At 44.5% G+C, this 19,457-nt stretch overlaps 1 protein-coding gene and 1 pseudogene across 1 annotated transcript; one reads left to right on the forward strand and one right to left on the reverse strand.

Moving 5' to 3' along the window:
- Positions 1-380: 380 nt before the first annotated feature.
- On the forward strand, positions 381-16,626 carry C1S (complement C1s). The gene is made up of 13 exons (XM_025851969.2): positions 381-392; positions 7,234-7,443; positions 8,318-8,483; positions 8,755-8,962; positions 9,098-9,275; positions 10,137-10,262; positions 10,715-10,914; positions 11,119-11,272; positions 11,687-11,802; positions 12,199-12,277; positions 12,942-13,070; positions 13,984-14,058; positions 15,385-16,626. Exons 3-13 carry the CDS (start codon positions 8,461-8,463, stop codon positions 16,182-16,184), a joined length of 2,088 nt encoding a protein of 695 aa, XP_025707754.1. The 5' UTR covers positions 381-392; positions 7,234-7,443; positions 8,318-8,460; the 3' UTR covers positions 16,185-16,626.
- LOC112808652 (glutathione peroxidase 1-like) lies at positions 891-6,623 on the reverse strand (annotated as a pseudogene).
- Positions 16,627-19,457: the final 2,831 nt, after the last annotated feature.

Here is a 19,457-nt window from a genome sequence, read left to right on the forward strand (position 1 = left end):
CCAGGCATCCCTTCTTAGGATTTATCTATGTCAGAATTTTTCACTATTTGGTTTTACTGAACAATAAATGAATTGGTATTTTGGCAAGCATTGTTTATATTAGAGTTTTTGACAATAATACAGATACCGTGTATGTTGTAGCGGTGGGATTCTCTTCATGACTCCTGATGTTTCCTTATAGGAATCCTCCTGTAAGGAAGCTGAGATCTACATATGCTACAGAGCCCTGGGGAGATTGTAGCTTTCATATTTGAGTGCCTGGCTAAGGGAGGCAGTGCTAATTTGGCCAATGCCATTCTACATTCAGGGCCAAGGAGGAAATTAAGACTGATCTGGAATCCAAGCAGCTTGTTCACCGGCTGGAGAGTGGCAAAGTCTCAAAAAATCGCTGGGTGGGTTTCAAGGTGATATACGTATTATAGGTAGGCTTGCTGGCATTGCCTCTGCCCTAATTTGTGAAGTTGCTGTAATCTGTTAATGAAATTAAAAAGGGGAAGAAAAACTGGCATCGGGGCATCTGGCAGAAGTATTGGTCCTTAAGGTAAGTGCACAGGCTTCAGAACCTTCAGTAGGAACTGCAGTTTCAAGAATCTACTGAGGATCCTTTCTCCAGCTGAAACAAACATGGGGACCAAGAGAAAGCCTTCCTTCATAGGAAGGCTTTTCAGGTCTTAGAGATTCCATAAAAGCAGCAAAAGCCACTGAATGGAAACCATCTGTCCTCTGCATTGTGGAGTCTGGATTGTAGGCAGAGCTCACCTACCAATGCAGCACTGGGCGCCAGAGGCTTAGGACTAAGGAGGGGACTGGAAATGAAATGTTCCATACAGGAGGACCCCCATGTGGTATGTACAGAATACCCAAAGTAACCTTTTTCTAAATGATTTCTTTCACTTGTGCTTAAGTTCAGGAGCTATGGATTCTGAACGGTTGGCATAAACCTAAGGGCATTAAGGTGAGGTCAAAAACTAAGATTTTTCTCCTTCCCTCAGATACTACTGAATTTCTTCAGTCTTTGGCAACATTAAGTACCGGGTTTTGGAAATATAATTTTAATTTTTTCCTGGGATATCTGCTTTGGGGTCTGGGGATGGCTGTTTTTAGAAATTTTGTGGTTGTGGGGCTGGTATTGTGATATTCTTGTGTCTCATGAACTCTTTGGACTTTTCAAAACTGGACTCAGGAAAGGTTGGCCAGGGAGCTAGTACAGTCTCTGAAACCTTGCAGGAACTAACTCTTGCAGATTTCACACCGTTGTGGTTGAAATCCCCAGAGGGCAACGTTGTGACCGCCGAGCAGCAAGGACAGGAAGGGCGCCCTAGGCACAGCTGGGCCTCGATGTCAGGCTCACTGTCCTTGGTTAGAAAGCGGGCGGCTGTACCTGCGCACAGGCACACCCTCTGGGCCCACCAGGAACTTCCCGAAGTTCCAGGAGATGTTGTTACCGCACACGGGAGACCAGGAGATGAACCTGTGGCGAAGAGGGGGTGCGCCTGCGAGCCGTTTCCCTCGCAGGTGGGCTCGAACCCGCCGCGGGGTCGGACGTACTTGAGGGGATTCAGGATCTCTTCGTTCCTGGCTTTCTCTTGATGTGTGAACGGATTGCGCGGGAAGCGGGGAAGCCGGGAAGCCGAGCACGACCAAGCCCTGGAGCCCGAGGTCCCCGCTGCAGCTCTTTCATCTGGGCGGAGTCCCGGACGGTTGTGCCTAAGAGCGAGGCCACATTCTCCATGACAGCACTTTGTCCCGCAGGGACGCCCGGCTTCCAGGCTCCCCGCAGGCCCGCGGACGTGCAGAGAAAGCCTACACCGAGCGCCGGGCCACGGCTCTGAGCCGAGCGGCGCATAGGGCCGGCTATAGGACCAGAGTGCCTATTGTTGGCTTTTCTTAATACCATCATTTAATCTCATTGCTGAGCTCTGATAGCTATCTTGGTTAACTGAATGTAATCTGGGATGGGAACGGAAGGCTGAATGTAATCTGGGATGGGAATAGGAGAGGTGAATTTCCATTTCTTGGGTGCAGAATATATTTAACATTAACGTATTGCTCAGTATCATTTTGGGGGCTTCTGGGGCCAGTGGTGCTGAGGGCTCAAAAGAGGAGCAGTGGTTGGCCTTGGGTGAATGGAGCTCTAATTAGATTCCTGATTTTTTCTCCCAGGTAGACTGCCACATCCTTAGTTGATGATATGTTTAATTGTTAAATCTAACAGGTTAAAGAGGAAAAGCCGTGGGAATGTTGGGGGTGGGATGTTTGTACCATCCCTGATAGATCTTTCCTGATGGAGAGAGCGCCATGATATGACTCCATTCCATTTCTCACTTAGCGCTAGGGAGGAAGAGTGACTTATCTAACTGGTAAAGATATGAAGAATAAATGGGCGTGCTGCCTTTACCTTGGCCCTTCTTCCTCTTGGGAGCAAGCTGCCCACAGGGAGCAGATATTCTCTGCTTGAGAAAGCCTTTCCTGGCCCAGTATTGTCCGTGTCTAGAAGGGTAATTCTAATTCTGGGGTTTAATTAGCCACCATTTGGCTTTTACACTAGGCTACTTACTCTATCTTGGCTTTTATTGCTATTAAAGATAATATTTTGAGCTCCATTTGCTGCTTTTGTTTGATTTCTCAATTTCTCTAGAACTTGGAACAGAAAGAGGGATGGTAACTGACATTATGAATATGATACTTATGATTCTGAGTAACACTAGTGATTATTTTCTAAAATGCCCTTAGGGTATCTGGGTGGCTTGGTTCAGCGTTCTACTCTTGATCTCAGCTCAGGGTTGTGAGTTCAAGCCCTGCATTGGGCTCCACGCTGGGTGTGGAGGCTACTTAAAAAAAAAAAGAAAAGAAAATCTGGGGCGCCTGGGTGGTTCAGTTGGTGAAGTGTCCAGCTCTTGATTTTGGCTCAGGTCATCATCTCAGGGTTATGGGATTGAGCCCCGCACTGGGGTCTGTGATCAGTGCAGAGTCTGCTTCTCCCTCTCCTTCTCCCTCCCTCTCCCTCGGCTCCTTCCCCTGCTCTCTCTCTTTCTCAAATAAATAAATAAATAAATAAATAAATAAATTAATAAAATCTTAAAAAATGTCCCTTTCATGTTTATACACATGTGTGTTAGTTACATTTAATACTAACATGTAAGGTTCTAATTTCTGGTTTGTGTATTAGCATTATCACATCAGCTGGGGTTCAGATGACCCTGAGGGTGACAATAAGCAACATCATGTTTATGACTTCCCATGAATCTGAGCAGATTATGTAACAGTTTCAAAGCTGTCACTCTAAGAGGTCTTGGCTTGAGTTCTTGCTAAAGTGGGGAAGGTGGCAGGGCCCAGAGATGCCATAACATGTGTGATTTGTTGTCTTCTTGAGATTTAGAGAGAAAAATGAAATATTGTAGTTGGATGGCAAAATTGAAGAGGTGAAGTCAAAACACACATGAGGGTAAGAGAGAGTCACTAACTTTTCCAGTGAGTGTTGAATTCAGAAGGCAAAGAAGAAGCAAGCCTGGATAATTTGGTAAGATGTTCTCTTTTTTGTGCTGTGTACTGAGGCATGCTGGGAAGCTCTTGAGGAGACGGGTGCTGCTACTGCTGCTGGTGGTGTTTGGAGGTGACGTTGTTGTTTATTGATGAAGGGCTTACTTAGCACTAGATATATGCTGATATATATCTATATGCTAGATATTAGATATCTAATCATGGCTACTGTAGGTCCTGATGTTACAGGATTGCGAGGTTCTTGTCTCATGGAGTCAGAGAAGGAATCTCACGGACACAAAAGGGTGAAGTGAAGTGAAAGTTTGTTAAGTCAAAGTGAGAGCAAAAAGGAAAGAGAAAAGCTCCCTAGAGTGAGAGGGGTCCCTAATGGGTGGCCACTGTGGGCTGTTGCTGGAGTCTTATTGAGAACTGACTGGGAAAACTGTGGCCTTGAGATTCTTGTGCCGTCTTGGTTTGAGCAAGGACTACTGACAACATCCTTAATGGCTCACTTCTCTGAGGTCTGGTCATGTTCTGTGATTACAATGTAGCTGCAAACAAAACAAAACAAAACAAAAACAAATAAAACATGCTCCCTAACATCCAGGGCCAGGTGGTCTGCTTTGTTCCCTTATCTCTGGTTTTGTACACCTCAGCATTTCTCCACATTTGGGATTTCTGTGAGCCTAGTCAGGGGAGTCAGGGGCCTCCTATATCTCTCTGCCTATTCCTTAACCCTTTCCTTAGTCACTGACAATGATAGCTGTGTCTGAGGGAAGTGAGATATATCTATCTATCTATCTATCTATATATGTTAAAGATTTTATTTGTTTACTTGTCAGAGAGCAAGAGAGAGCACAAGCAGGGGGAGCAGCAGGGCAGAGGGAGAAGCAGGCTTCCCGCTGAGCAGGGAGCCCGATTCAGGACTCCATCTCAGGACCCTGGGATCACGACCTGAGCCAGAGGCAGACACTTAGCCAACTGAGCCACCCAGGCGTCCCTGAGGGAGATGATATTATCCCCATTTTACACACGATAAAGCTGGAGCTCAGAGGGATTAAGTAACTTTTCCAAGGTCACACTCCCAAAAGCAGCTAGTAAATGGTCTGAACTCATTGGCTCATTCAGTCAGTCATTTCTCAGATACTCACTGAGCATGTTGTATCAGCCATTGTTCTTAGTTGCAGGCAATGGAAACCAACTCTGGTAGATTTGAGCAGAAGAGGAATTTATTAAAGGGATCCTGGACTGACTGCTCAGAGAAATGCTGGGAGCACTGGAGTGCCAAGTGTGGAAGCTTCACAGCAGGAACAATGGTCAGAATATGGCTGCCTTGGGGCACCTGGGTGGCTCAGTCGGTTAAGCATCTGCCTTCCACTCAGGTCATGATCCCACAGTCCTGGGATCGAGCCCTGCATATGGCTCTTTGCTCAGTGGGGAGCCTGCTTCTCCCTCTCCCTCTGCATGCCACTCCCCCTGCTTGTGCTTGCTCACGCTCTCTCTCTCTGACAAATAAATAAAATCTTAAAAAAAAAAAAAGAATATGGCTGCCTCTGCTGCCCTGTCTTTGCTAGGCCCTAGACACTTCAGCTTGTGACGCTCACCCACTGGACAGTGGAAACTGCTTGTGAGCACGGCTTCCTCCCTCATCTTTTTTTTTCTTTTTTTAAAGATTTATTTATTTATTAGAGAGAGCATACATGTGCGTCAGTGGGGGGGGGGCAGAGGGAGAGAGAATCCTGAAGCAGAATCCCCGCTGAGTGCAGAGCCTGTTGAGGGGCTCAGTCCCAGGACCCTAAGATCATGACCTGGGCTGAAATCAAGAGGTGGCTGCCCAACTGACTGAGCCACCCAGGTGCCCCGGTCTCTTTCATCTTCCTGCAGCCCCCACTGTCCCCAGAGGCTCCACAGTCCCTGCTTCTTGGTATGACAACCTCTGGATTCAAGGCCTAGGCAGATGCCTCTGATGAGTGGAGTGTGAGTGCATGGGCCTGGTCCAGAGCTGCTGGAGTGGGGAGCAACACACTTCCTGCACTTGCATCTTCTCTCCTGGGAGGTGGGCTCTATTCCCAATCATACGATGAGGAACTCTCCAAATGTCGTAAAGACATTCAAACCCTGGGCAGCCAAGGGAACACCAAACAGTCATATGTATATCTACTACACGAATGGCACAGCTAGACATGGTGGAGAATGCAGAGATGAATCAGACCCTGAACCCGCCTTCAGAGACCTTATTGACTCATAATTCTCTTCCTTTCAATGTGCACATTTATTTGGCACCATAGTTTGCAAAGCTCTTTCATTCTCACTATTTCATTAGATCCTTCTGACAGCCATGTAAGCAGGCAGAACTGATGTTATCTCCATTTTATACTTGAAGAAGCTAAAAAGTTAGGGAATGAGCCAGTCCTCTGACTCCAGGCCCAGTGCTGAGTGAGTCAACCAGCAATTAATTCCAAGGCATGTGGTTTCCCCATTTTTTAAAAAAGATTCTATTTATTTATTTGAGAGAGAGAGCGATCGGGGGGGGGCGGGTTAGAAGGAGAGGGAGAAGCAGGCTCCCCGCTGAGCAGGGAGCCCAACTCGGGGGCTGGATCCAGGACCCCAGGATCATGACCTGAGCTGAAGACTGACCCTAACCCATTGAGCCACCCAGGCGCGCTTCCCCTGACATTTTAACGCTCCTGAAATCAGGAGGCATCTTATCATCAATGGTATATCGTAGATTAATTGGCAGCCTAATTCCTAGTGGCATGTAAACTAAGGGAGCATCTTCAATTGTTAAGGTGTAGATTCACTGGAATGCAAGTCACTAGATAAGGGTAGGAAGTAAAGTAATAAGGGACATAAAGGTAAGCCAAGAGATCAGGGAAGATTTTGTGGGGGGATCATACAGCCCACCATCCCTCTGTCCCTTATCTACAACTCTGAATTCCAAAAGGCTTCCCCCTCCCCAAGTTTGGCACCAAAACTCATTTGTCAGCAAAACCTGACCTGAACTGATGTGAAGTAATTTATAACCATAAGGGATATGTAAATATAATATATAATTATAACCAAATAATAATTTTAATTATTCTACTTACCATGAAGATCAGTATGCGTAGCAGCAGAAATATTAATGTTTGATAATGGAGCATTATTCCAGCCCCTCGAGGGGAGGGAGAGGAGGAGGTGTTACCTAATATTGGGTCCACGTACTGCACTGTCTTTTTAAAATCTGTAAAATTCTGAATCTTGAAACTCATTTAGACCCAAGGGTTATGGATGAGGGACTCTGGATTGTATCTGACCTGGGGCTTGATTGGTGGATAGAATTTAGATGTTTGGAGATGTGGAGGGGATTTTAGGAAGAGGAAGAGCATCATCCCACACCAGCTTAGGTCTAGGTCTAAGTCATTATCCAACCGTTAAATTTGCTTTAAGAGCAGAGATGACTGGCATCTCTCCCTTAAGTTGTGATTCATACATTGTTGGAGGGTTGGACATTCTGGGTTTGGCTTTTTCCCCCACAGTATTAATCCCCTCCTTTTCCCACAAATCACCTGACTTCTCTGAAAGCTCTAACACACCCTTTGGCTGGAAGAGAACATTAAGCAATCGGTGGAATTCCCCACTCCTTCTTTCTCCCCCTGGAGCCCTGGATGGAGGGACCTCGGGCCTGACAGAAGTATGCAATTCTTGTTTCAAAAGCAGAGGGAGCTCCAAGATCAAGGCTGAGTTACCCTTTCCCTTGTCATGGTCTCCCAGCCCCCTCTTTGTTTAGATCAGGGAATTTCAGACATGCACACTGGGATAGAGAATCATATGAAGAGAACCGGGACAGGGAGGCCGGCGGAATTCCTGCAGAGGGAGCGACCAGGCCCGGTGCTGCTCTCCCTGGGAGCTGGCAGGGTCGCCCAGCATGTCCATTGGCACGAGAGAAGGGACTGACCCACTTGTTCCCATCCGCTTCTGAAGGTAAAAACCTTAAAAACTGAAGAGCAGAGCTTTGGTGGAAGAAAAAGAAAGGCAGAGAACTTCACATGGGAAGGTTTTGGGCAAAGATCGAGGGCTGGAAGGAGCAAAGTAAAAGAAGGCAGAATATAGGTTGCCCTCCCCCTTTTCCTCGCGGTTACCCCACTACTTACCATCATTTCCAGGGTTAGAAACATTTTTGGCAAGACTCTCTGAGGAACTATGGAAAGATATCTCATCTTTTTTAATAAAGGAAAAAACCCCAAACCCTGGAGAATTAACGTAGGAAATTGAGGGGATACATTTCCTTTCCTTTCTTTGTGTGTTTCTTGTCATTCAGCTGCCCTTTGTCTCATTCCCCACCCAACCCTGTTTCAGACCACTTCTCCCAAGGTCGCTGCCTTCCCCTAGTAAAAGAAGCTCATCCCTCCATCAGTGGTCGTGGGGGAGAACCGACAGAAATACGTGCACTAATAAACATAGTAAAGAGAGCTGGTATGAAGTGATCAAGGGGATCTTTGCCAAAAGAGGAGGGAGAAATGTCCTAGGTGGCTAGTCATGATGGGGAAAGGCTCCTGAAAACCTGAGTGGAAATGGGGATATTGTTTTGTGAGGGCAGGAAAGAGACTGATAGAGTGGGGACAGGGGTCACTGGTGGGGGTGAGGGAGGAGGAGGAAGAAAATTGGGAGAAAGCGCTCATGTTTTTTTTTTTGGAGAAAAGCTGGGAGAAGATCCAGAGAAGCAATGGGAGAAGGATAAGATCTAGCTTTAGTCTAGAAAGTGAATTGCAATGGAACCAGGGAGGGTATGAGATGACAGGCATCCTGTGCTGATCAGTGTATTGCTTTGTTTAACCTGTGTGTTATTCTTATGAAGGTGACACCGAACCCCCAGGTGACCCCCATCACCAAAGCAGGTGCCTGTGTTTGTTTGACAAATACAGCCAGCCCTGCCACCCCTTTGCTCCAAAGTCCAGAGGTTCAGAGAGCCAGGAGCTAGAGGCGTGCTCTTCACCAGGGATGAACAAATTGCCAGAGATGTGGTAAGTGATCACGAGTCTACAGAGATGTACATGGACTCTAGTCCCTTTATCTACTCTAGAAAACAGCTCAGATCTGAAGGTCAGGTTTTGGTTTGACGTAGGCCTTTTTGCTCTATTCCAGCCTAAGATCCTCCTCCCATGTGCTGTTGCCCTCCTCCCTTCTACCTATTTCCCTCCCTTTCCCCTCCCTTCTACCCAAGACAAATGCTAGGGCACTGCACTAGTCTGCCAGTACCTGGGTCACCCCCATCTCCATATGTTTTTTTTTCAGGTGTATTGTCCTGTTTTCCCTTTTGGCATCCATTGATGCTGAGCCGACTATGTATGGGCAGATCCTGTCCCCTAACTATCCTCAGGCATACCCCAATGAGATAGAGAAATCTTGGGATATAGAAGTTCCTGAAGGGTATGGGATCCATCTCTACTTCACCCATCTGGACATAGAACTGTCAGAGAACTGTGCATACGACTCAGTGCAGGTATATTATAATAAGCACATAAAGGATAGGGCTGGGTTGGTGGTGGTGGAATGTTCTATTCTTTCTGTCCCCTTCTCTGACCTCCAATGCCAACAATATTACCCTTTCTCAGCTTCCTTTTGACTCTTTTCTTAGATAATGTCAGGAGACTTTGAAGAAGGGAAACTATGTGGACAGAGGACCAGCAAGAATCCCAACTCCCCAATTGTGGAAGAGTTCCAAGTGCCATACAATAAACTCCAGGTGATCTTTAAGTCAGACTTCTCCAATGAAGAGCGTTTCACTGGGTTTGCTGCATACTATGTTGCTGTAGGTAAGGCTCACCGTTCTCTATGTTCCTTAGTGATCCAGCCAAAAGATTAGAAGCAGAACAAACACTGAGCGATTCTGTGACTAAGGATTCTGTTTATAATTATAACTCTTATGAAGTGTTGACTGGACTTGGGTATGTCCATGAATTGCCTTTGTGAAATTCAAACACAAGATTGTATCTCAGAGATGATAATGGTAAAAATAGGTAATAGATAGTAACTTATTGAGAACCACTATAAATTGGGCACTGTATTAGGAATTTTACCTATATTAACTTATCTTCACCTCAGCTCTTCAAGGTAAGTATAATGATCTCCACTTAAAGATAAAGAAAGTGAGGACTAGGGAAGTTAAGTAACTTGCCAAGAATCACACGAGGAATGCATGATATTCAAACCCATCCAATGGCAAACAAACCTTCAAATTCTGCATGCTTCTACACCTAACTCCAGGTTAAAGTGAAGTTAGAACATCTCATAAAGCTAAACTATTATTCGGATTTGACAGAAATACCCAAATCCTCTAAAGTGGTAAGTGTACTGATTGCACTTCCCCTCAGAAGACATTTAACCATGTTTAGCCTATAGAGTGTTGTCTCTGGAACCAAAATGCTCTGTTTGTGAGAAAGGCCAAGGGTCTCTGGCATTGAGAGCTCCCTTATAGCCATGCAATGGCAGGGCTCAACTCCAGAATCAGAATCATGGAGAGTAATATAGAATAAAACCATCCTGAAATACGATTCATTCATTCATGTTAGCAATAGGCCTTTCCTAATTTTTCTTACCCTTGTAGTTTTGGGTTTAAACTCATTCTTACTTCTAGGTCTTTGTTCTTGACTTCAATCTTTCTCTACTTTTTCTAGATATAAATGAGTGCACAGACTTTGCAGATGCCCCTTGTAGCCACTTCTGCAACAACTTCATTGGTGGTTACTTCTGCTCCTGCCCCCCAGAATACTTCCTCCATGATGATATGAGGAATTGTGGAGGTGAGCTTGGCATCAAGTGGGGTGCATGTTCCCTGGTATTTGGAATGGCTTGAGGCTTCCCAGTTATAGCTTTGTTGACCCTTCCAATTTTGACTAGCTTCAGCCTTGCTTTGGCATCGGTCTTTAGTTACCCAAAAGCTGTGGGGGAGCCACAAGAGTGGAGGAAGACAAGCCTACAGGGTCAAGTTAAATAATTGGAGAGGAGAGATAGATGCCTGTGAAGAGTCTACCTGGGACTGTTCATAACCATGAGGGGCTCTATCATAAGCAATGTGATGGAAACCCAAAAGGCATTGGGTATCTCTATTGATTTGTATCGGGTGTGTAATTGTGGCATGTGGGCTCCAGTCAGGGATGCTCAGTTCATGAGAAGAGTCATAGAATGGGGCAGGATCTCCTTTCCTTGACCCTATATTTCATTCCTCTTTTTTTTTTTCCTTTTTCTCCCTTAGTCAATTGCAGTGGGGATGTATTCACTACACTGATTGGGGAGATTGCAAGTCCCAATTATCCCAATCCATACCCAGAGAACTCAAGGTGTGACTATCAGATCCTGTTGGAGGAGGGATACCAAGTGGTGGTGACTATGCAGAGAGAAGATTTTGATGTGGAACCAGCTGATTCGAAGGGCCACTGCCCTGACAGTTTAGTTGTGCGTGATGATTAGTTATCCTCCCAACTCACACAGAGAGATTTCTCCTCAAAGACAAGCTGTCTTTCTTTCTGTCCCCTCTTTTCTTCCCCTCCTTCTTATTTTATGTTTCTTTCATTACCTCCTTTACTTTTATCCCCTCCATTTTACCTCTTTCTTTTAGTTCTTTCTCTCTGCTGATTTCATCATTTCATTTCTTTTCAGTTTGTTGCAAGAGACAAGCAGTTTGGTCCTTACTGTGGTAATGGATTCTCTGAGCCACTAAATATTGAAACCAAGAGTAACACTCTTAATGTCATCTTCCAAACGGACCAAACAGGGCAAAAAAAGGGCTGGAAACTTCGTTACCATGGAGATCGTGAGTAACCTAGAAGTTGCTCTTTGGTGTTACCAAAGTCCCTGGACAATGTAAGATCCAAACAGGTAGATTGTTATATGGCTAGGTATCCTGAGAGACTTCACTTCTTCAGCAAGATCTAAACCTGTCAGTGGTTGTAAAAATGCCTGAACCTCTAGGAATCCTTTAACTGGGCTTGCAGGTGCAGACAACTTGGGGTGGTTAGTTAGTATGTACTAACATGGCTGGGTGGGTGGAACTGGCTCAATGACTTCCTGGAGTATGGGTAATACCATATTATTTTAGATATCTCCATTGGAATGTTAGGCCTCAGGATTAAGGACTACCGAATGATTTCAGAAAGTGTGAGGATGATATAAATAGAATAGAGTTTCTCCAACTCTTTGGTAATTTTCTTTTTCTGTCCTTTCCAAGCAATTCCTTGTCCCAAAGAAGTCACTGCCAATTCCGTTTGGGAGCCTGAGAAAGCAAAATATGTGTTTAAAGATGTGGTAAAGATAACCTGTCTGGAAGGGTTTGAAGTTGTACAGGTAAAGTACTATTAGGGTCTTCTCCCTAATCCTTACATCAGGATGAGCATACTGGAATTGTCTAATGGTTTACTGAATGTCCTTGTTTGAGCAAGGTTTAACCCATTTTCCACAAACAGAACACCTCAGGATCTTTAGTCCTTCCTTGTGAGTCATGGCCAGATTGACACTTTCCTTCTGCCTTTAGTCTTCCTGGGGAAGGGGATTTGATATGCTGGGGCAAAGTTGTCTTTTAGCCTTAACTTCTGGGTGCTTTGGGTCATTCTACTAAGATGTCCCCAAGCTTCTTGTGGTCAGGACTCCTCATTGATCTAAGACCAGAGATCAATTTCATTTTTGACTTTGATTTCCCATATCTCTCCTTATAAATTAATGGTGGTGTGTATTATTCTCCAGGGAAGTGTTGGCTTGACATCTTTCTATTCTACTTGTCAAAGTAATGGAAAGTGGAGTAATTCCAAACTGAAATGTCAACGTATGTATTTTTTTAAAAATGGGACTCTTTCCCCCCCTTTTGATGGGAATTAAAAGATCAGTTCATCAAGATTCAAATTCATGTTTTCCTCTTAGGCTTGTGAGAGAGGGGGTTGGGTTTCTTTTAAGATTTTATTTATTTATTTGACAGAGAGAGAAAGCACAAGCAGGGGGAGCAGGAGGGGGAGATGCAGGCTCCCCGCTGAGCAGGAAGCCTGATGCATGAACCCTGGGATCATGACCTGAGCCAAAGGCAGACGCTTAATCGACTGAGCCACCCAGGCACCCCATGGATTTTGTTTCTGAAGGGAAGCCATCCATGAAGGGCCAGCCCAGATTTGGTCCTAGACTGGCAAGACTAGCAGGTTTCTTTCAAAGAAAGAGGCCATGGGATTGGTAGAGTTAGTAGAACTATAGAAGTCCATTCCCGGCTTCTGCAGGGTCCTCCACCAACCACTGAGAAGCAGGTTCCTCCTTGTAGCTTTCAAGGGCCTATCTGAATTGGCAGGACTCAGTGGTCTAGGGAGATTCATCTCAGGTGCGCTTATGGACGTGGGGGGTGGGAAGGAGTGAGGGACACGGCTGGGAGGATGAAACTGGCTCAGTGACCCTTCCTAGTAGGATGTAACTATCCTAACCATCACTCTCCTGCTTTCTTCTTGTAGCTGTGGACTGTGGCTCTCCTGAACCCATTCAGAATGGTAAAGTTGAAGATCCAGAACATACTTTATTTGGTTCTGTCATTCATTACACTTGTGAGGAGCCATATTATTTCATGGAAGATGAAGAAAGCGGTAGGTTTCTTTGACTAGAGAAAAGAGGAGAAAGAATAAGAGTGCTGGAAAGGGAATAGAACAATCTTTCTGGGTTGGAAGAGAGTTTGGAGAGAAATGAAGGATGGGATGGACTTTATCCTCTTGGCTTAGTCTAAAGATACAGTTTTCCTATGGGGATATAGGATCATCCATAGGGAATAACAGAAGTCACTGAGCTCAGCTTCACAACTATGGCAGAAATTCCCCCTACAATATCCATTTTCATGTGGTTACTCAGCTTTTGACCAATTATTTAATGTAGAACATACAGGAGTAATGCTCCCAGTGTCAAGTCACCAATACTATGTGACTGGCTTTCTCAATGGAGAGGCCTTATTAGTACTAGATGAAGGACTGGAAAAGGCACAGTATGTACCACTTCATTGCTTTTAATTTATTATTATTTTTAAAGATTTATTTATTTATTTTAGACAGAGAGAGAGAGAGAGAGAGAGAGAGAGAGAGAGACAGCATGAGTGGGAGGGACAGAGGGAGAGGGAGAGAGAATGTCAAGCTGAGCACAGATCCTGTCATGGGGCTCGATCTCATGACTCTGAGATCATGACCCGAGCCGAAACCAAGAGTGGGACCCTTAACCGATTGTGCCACCCAGGCGCCCCACTTTTAATTTAATTTAATTTATTTTCCCACTTGAAACATTTTTCTAATTTCTGCCATAACCCTCTTCTGCTTTGGAAGCTGTTTCTTCCCCTCCCTTGGCAGGATAGAGGCCAGAGGCATTGTGTAGAGGGTGTCCTCAAGATTCTTTTCTAGTTGATTTGATTTGATCCCCTCCTCAAATCTCAGAGGAGTTGAGGCTCTGCATGAAAGAGGGAATGGAACAGAGGAGATGTGGTGGTGAATGTGTCCTGTGTCCCTTGTGCTATTCCAGGAGAGTATCACTGCGCTGGCAACGGGAGCTGGGTGAACAAATTGCTGGGTGCGGAGCTGCCAAAATGTGTTCCAGGTAATGAGGGCTCAATCTCGGGGACAGACCATAGACGCAGGTGCCGGTGTATGGGGCCACTCTCTGAAAGTAGCTGCAGTCCTCTTGAAGGGAAAGAACTTAATCTGGGTCTAGCAGAGTCTAGTCTAGAGGTGGAGACAACACTGGGCTGGGGGGGGCTGCCAGGGCCTTGGGGAATTCCTCCCACACTGAGTCAGGTCCACTGACAGGAAATAGAAAGTTAGCCAGTGACGATATTAGATTCGGGGCCAGTTAGGTTTGGTAATGTCGCTGTAGTAAGGGGATGTAGAATTGCTAAAAACAGGACCTGAAAAGTGAGAGTGAGGAATCCACACACAGAAACAAGACCAATTGACTAGCCCAGTTATTATGTAAAAAGTTATCTGGCAACAGTCTATCTGGCATCAAGAAATGAGTTGCAGACAGATCAGAATTGGATAGAAGAAGGCTTTCAGGCAAAGCCAGAATAATAATAATGTCCTGGTAGTAACAACTAGGGGCTGAGCTAGTTAATTGCATTTATTATCTCATTCCAGTCCTTGCAACAACCCTTTGAGATATGATTAGTTCCATTTCACAGATGAGTGAACTGAGTACAAGGTCACAGAGTTAGTAAGAGGCAGGAGTAGACTTTGAACCCAGGTCTGTCTGGGTCCAAAGACTTTTTCGCTCACCTCAGCATCTATTCATGCTGATTGCTGAGCGATTTAGGTAAGCTGACTTCATCTGGAATAAAATTCCAATTTAGTTGTATTTGGTAATGGCAAAGTGATCAAATCTGCAATCAGTGGGGAATGAGATGAAAGAGGAAAGAAGAAAACCCTCTCTTTGTCCTACTTCCATGGACTGCTAGGAGGGACTCAGCTGCCATTAGGACTTCAGTAAAGAAGGCGATAAACACTCCATGGGGCATCAGGAGAAGGTGGGATGTTGCCTCCTCCACCATCATATGAGGTTTCTTTCCCATATGAGGAAAGAATTTCCCAGCACTGTTTTCAGTTGGGCCCCTGTCCCTATGGGCTGAAGTGCGCCTCTAGAGGAGCTGTTCATAGTGTGAGACACTAGCTCATTTGGACTCAGGAAGTCACATTCTGCTTCAGTTTAACCAGTCTCTCCCACAAGCCTGTCTGTGGCTTTGGAAAAGTGAGATGTTTGGTGATTTCATTCAGGATGAATCTGGTACTGAGATGGTTGACCAAATACAGGGTTGGCTATATCGTGCTAGAGGATTCTGACACCTGGCAGGTTTTTGAGTGGTTGGAGGATTTGCAGGAGGCCAGCAATTTATTTCTTGCTCTCTCTCTACCTGTTCTTGTTCCTTCCTAGTGTGTGGTGTTCCCAGTAAGCCCTTTAGAGGAACACAGAGGATATTTGGAGGAATCATTGCAGAGATTCAAAATTTCCCCTGGCAAGTCTTCTTTTCAAACCCATGGGCTGGTGGGGTTCTCATCGATGAGTACTGGGTGCTGACAGCTGCTCATGTCGTGGAGGGAAACCGTGACCCAGTAATGTACGTTGGGTCCACCTCAGTGGTCACCTCAGAACTGGCAAAAGCCCAGATGCTCACTGCTGAGCGTGTAATTATTCATCCGGGTTGGGAATTCCTGGATGCCCCAGAAACACGAAAGAATTTCAACAATGACATTGCACTTGTGCAGCTGAAAGAGCCAGTGAAAATGGGGCCCACTGTCTCCCCCATCTGCCTGCCAGGCACCTCCTCAGAATACAACCCCTCAGTGGGAGACCTGGGACTGATCTCAGGCTGGGGCCGAACAAAGGTAAGAGATCATGTGATCCTGCTCCGAGGGGCAATGTTACCCGTTGCTCCCTTAGAAAAGTGCCGGGAGGTGAAAGGCAAAAATGTCAAAGTGGATATAAATTCCTATGTTTTCACTAATAATATGATCTGTGCTGGAGGAGAGAAGGGTGTTGATAGCTGTGAAGGGGACAGTGGTGGAGCCTTTGCTCTACGGGTTCCCAATGAAGAGACCCCCAAATTCTATGTAGCTGGTCTGGTGTCCTGGGGCCCCCAGTGTGGAACGTATGGAATCTACACACGAGTGCAGAACTACATTGACTGGATAATGAAGACAATACAGGAAAATAGTACCCCCAGAATGGACTAATCCATACATACACCACCAGCCTCTCCAAGGGCTCTGACCAATCTGTTGCTTTCTGTTCCTCTCAATATTCCCATTATTTCACCATGATTGAGAGAAGACTTGGGAGTATGATTTAAATAGAACTTGATTATTGGGATACCTAGCTGGAAGTAGTGTTTGATCATTACATCGTATTGGTCATTTGGTGTGGTCTGAATCTGTGGGGTTCTCTCCCTTGAATTCCAACTATGGGTAACAACATGAGAAAGGTGCTCCTACCTTGCACTGTTCCATAGGGAGTCCCCTTTTCTGGTGATTGCCTGATGTTACAGTTCTGACTCTGAAATTTATTGTTGGGCATACCCTTGATTTTTTTGTTTCCTCTTTACCTGTTTGAAGTTCCATTTACTTTATCATACTCGGTGTCTACTATCTACTTGTAATAAATAATGGTTATAACCCAGTTCTGGCTGACTTGTCTTATTCCTCATCAAGACCTGAGCCCCAGAGAAGGGTGATGAAAGGCTGTGGCATGGAGATTCAGGCATCTAGCATCTAGCAGTTCATATTGAATTGTCGTGAAAACAGGGAAGTCAGATTTTCTCCTCTCTTCCAGTTGAGATTTATTGTGGATCAGCATGAACATCATCAACACAAGGTGCCATATTTTGCTTTTGAAACTTAGGAAACAAACCTGAACCTCATTCAGAAGTCCGCATACAGAATTGGCTGTTTAAGATCTTTAAGTATAAAATTTTGAGGTATAAGTTGTTTCGATGTCTTCTGAAAATTAATTTTCTTTTAATACATTTGTATAATATTTTTTTGTATAATACACTATTACAACTTAATAAAAAGAAAAAAAAAGAAATTGAGCATGCTCTCATCTGCTTTCCTCGTGGTTTTGATCAATTTGTCGGTCAGGCAACAATGTCTTCTCCAGGTTAAACTGTGCCAGGACGTTACAGCTGAAAATTCTGGTGAGGATGGACCCAAAAACTCTCTCTTCTATTTTTTTCCCCAAGGGAATGGAAATTAAAAAAAAAAAACCTTCTTTCTCACCACAAATTGATTAGTAGTGAAAAATGGCCACACAATTGAGACTTAAGTATTTTTAAACTGTGGACAGGAGGCCTCTTTAGGGTGGCAGTGGCCCCAACCAGGTGTCTTATGAAAGCCATGGACTGAGAGTAAGAGTAGGAGTTCAGGAAGACTCTGGTCTGTTGGATGGGACATGAGGCTTTCAGGAGAGGAGTTTTTACCAGAAGCCAAAAGGTGGGTATTTGGGGCCCATCAGGAAAGGACTTTGATTTTTCGTAGACCAAAAGGGCTAAGTTCAACAGTTGACCTTAAACTGAAGGTTAACACATGATGAAGTAAACAGAACTGTAATTGAAAGTTCTGAAGAATCAAAGGAGTATTATAAGAAGGAACCTTGGAAGGACTGTGTCAAGTCAACCAAGCAGCATAAAGCCATTTACATTATTCCTTGACTGTGTACCTCATAACCACTTTTGTCTACCTGCCTGTCATTACATATGCAATGGAATTGACAGTATAACCTGGACTACAATGTTTTGGGTGGGGAAGGGTGATTCCTCTAGAGAAAAAAAGAATTGGAAAAAATACTAAGAAACTTCCTCATGATGTAGAAACTTTCTTTTTTAAATAATTGAAATAATAGAAAAAAATAACCTGGAATCAGACAAGCAACAGATAAAGGAAATCCATCTATGCCAGGATCTTCAGTCTATTTGGGTTATTCCTTTGCAGGTGACCTGGGGTATTAGTGACAGTATCCCCTCATTGTTACTGCCTTATGCAGTAGGATGGTTATGGTTAACTTAACTACAAGATCATTTCCCTGAGTGAATGGCAGAGAGGGGTTCTAAATGAATGATCATCAGAGACTTCAGAGCTGGGAAGGACTCATCACCAAGGCCTTGAAGGGCTAGAGAATCACTGATTGTGACTTAAAGGGTATCAATCATATTGCCTCATGCGTCACTTGGGAACAATGTGTGTCTGCTTCACCTGAAACTCAGGAAAAGACAACTTTTTTTTTTTTTAACATTCTTAGTTTATTGATCCTCTCATGAAAAATCTGCACAACCACCACAGATAAAGCCACTGCAGCATCTTTACTCCTTCTGTTGTCCAATCTCCAGCTCACTTTTTGCCAGCACCAACGTTGGCTTTTGCAGTCCCCCTGACTTTCTTCATTCTGTTCTTACGTTCCTTTCGCTGTTTTCTTGATGTCTTTTTCTTCTCATACAGGCCATGTCTTGCAAGTCTGTGTTTGGGTTCATTTTTCTTTGCATAATCCAAAGAATCATAAATCATGCCAAAGCCGGTTGTCTTGCCACCACCAAAATGGGTTCTGAATCCAAACACAAATATGACATCTGGTGTGGTCTTGTACATTTTGGCTAGTTTTTCCCGAATTTCTGTCTTAGGTACCGTTGCCTTTCCAGGGTGAAGAACATCAATGACCATCTGTTTCCGCTGAAGTAGTCGGTTAGTCATGAACTTCCTGGTCCGGATAGTTACTGTGTCGTTCATGATGGCGGCGAGGCCAGGAAAAGACAACTTTTAAAAAGCGGGTGAGGGCGCCTGGGTGGCTCAGATGGTTAAGCGTCTGCCTTCGGCTCAGGTCATGATCCCAGGGTCCTGGGATCGAGTCCCGCATCGGGCTCCCTGCTCCTTGGGAGCCTGCTTCTCCCTCTGCTTCTCTCTCTCTCCTCCTCTGTCTCTCATGAATAAATAACTAAAATCTTAAAAAAAAAAAAAAAGCGGGTGAATTGTCACATTTCTTTGGTCAGAAGAAAATGGGCTGGCGGGTCAGTTTCTCATGCCAGGGTGAAAAGGTGGTATCCAGGGGCCAAGAAGACTTAATGGAAGGAAACTAATTGAAACTGGACTAGCGCGGAAGGCACTGGCAGGATTTTGGGACCCTCTAAAGTTGCTTTTTGTGGGACACCTTGAATCAACAACATATTCTGTAGAAATGTGACATTACATTTTCCGCATGCTTGTTTTTTTAAACTAAAAATAAAAAGCTGTTTTTTTCAGCGCTATTGAGGTATAATTGACAAAATTGTAAAATATTTAAAGTACGCAATGTGATGATTTCATATACATATATATTGTGAAAGGATCCCCCATCACATTCATTAATTCATTACTTCACATGTGTACCCTTAATAATATTGTTTTGGGTGAGAACACTTTAGGTTCGAGTCTCTTAGCAAATTTCAATTATATGATATTGTGTTATCAACTATAGTCACCATG

Source organism: Callorhinus ursinus, unplaced genomic scaffold (genome assembly GCF_003265705.2).
Source record: "Callorhinus ursinus isolate GAN/ISIS: 27379988/994484 unplaced genomic scaffold, GSC_fseal_2.0 scaffold94, whole genome shotgun sequence".
In the NCBI taxonomy this organism is placed as follows: domain Eukaryota; kingdom Metazoa; phylum Chordata; class Mammalia; order Carnivora; family Otariidae; genus Callorhinus; species Callorhinus ursinus.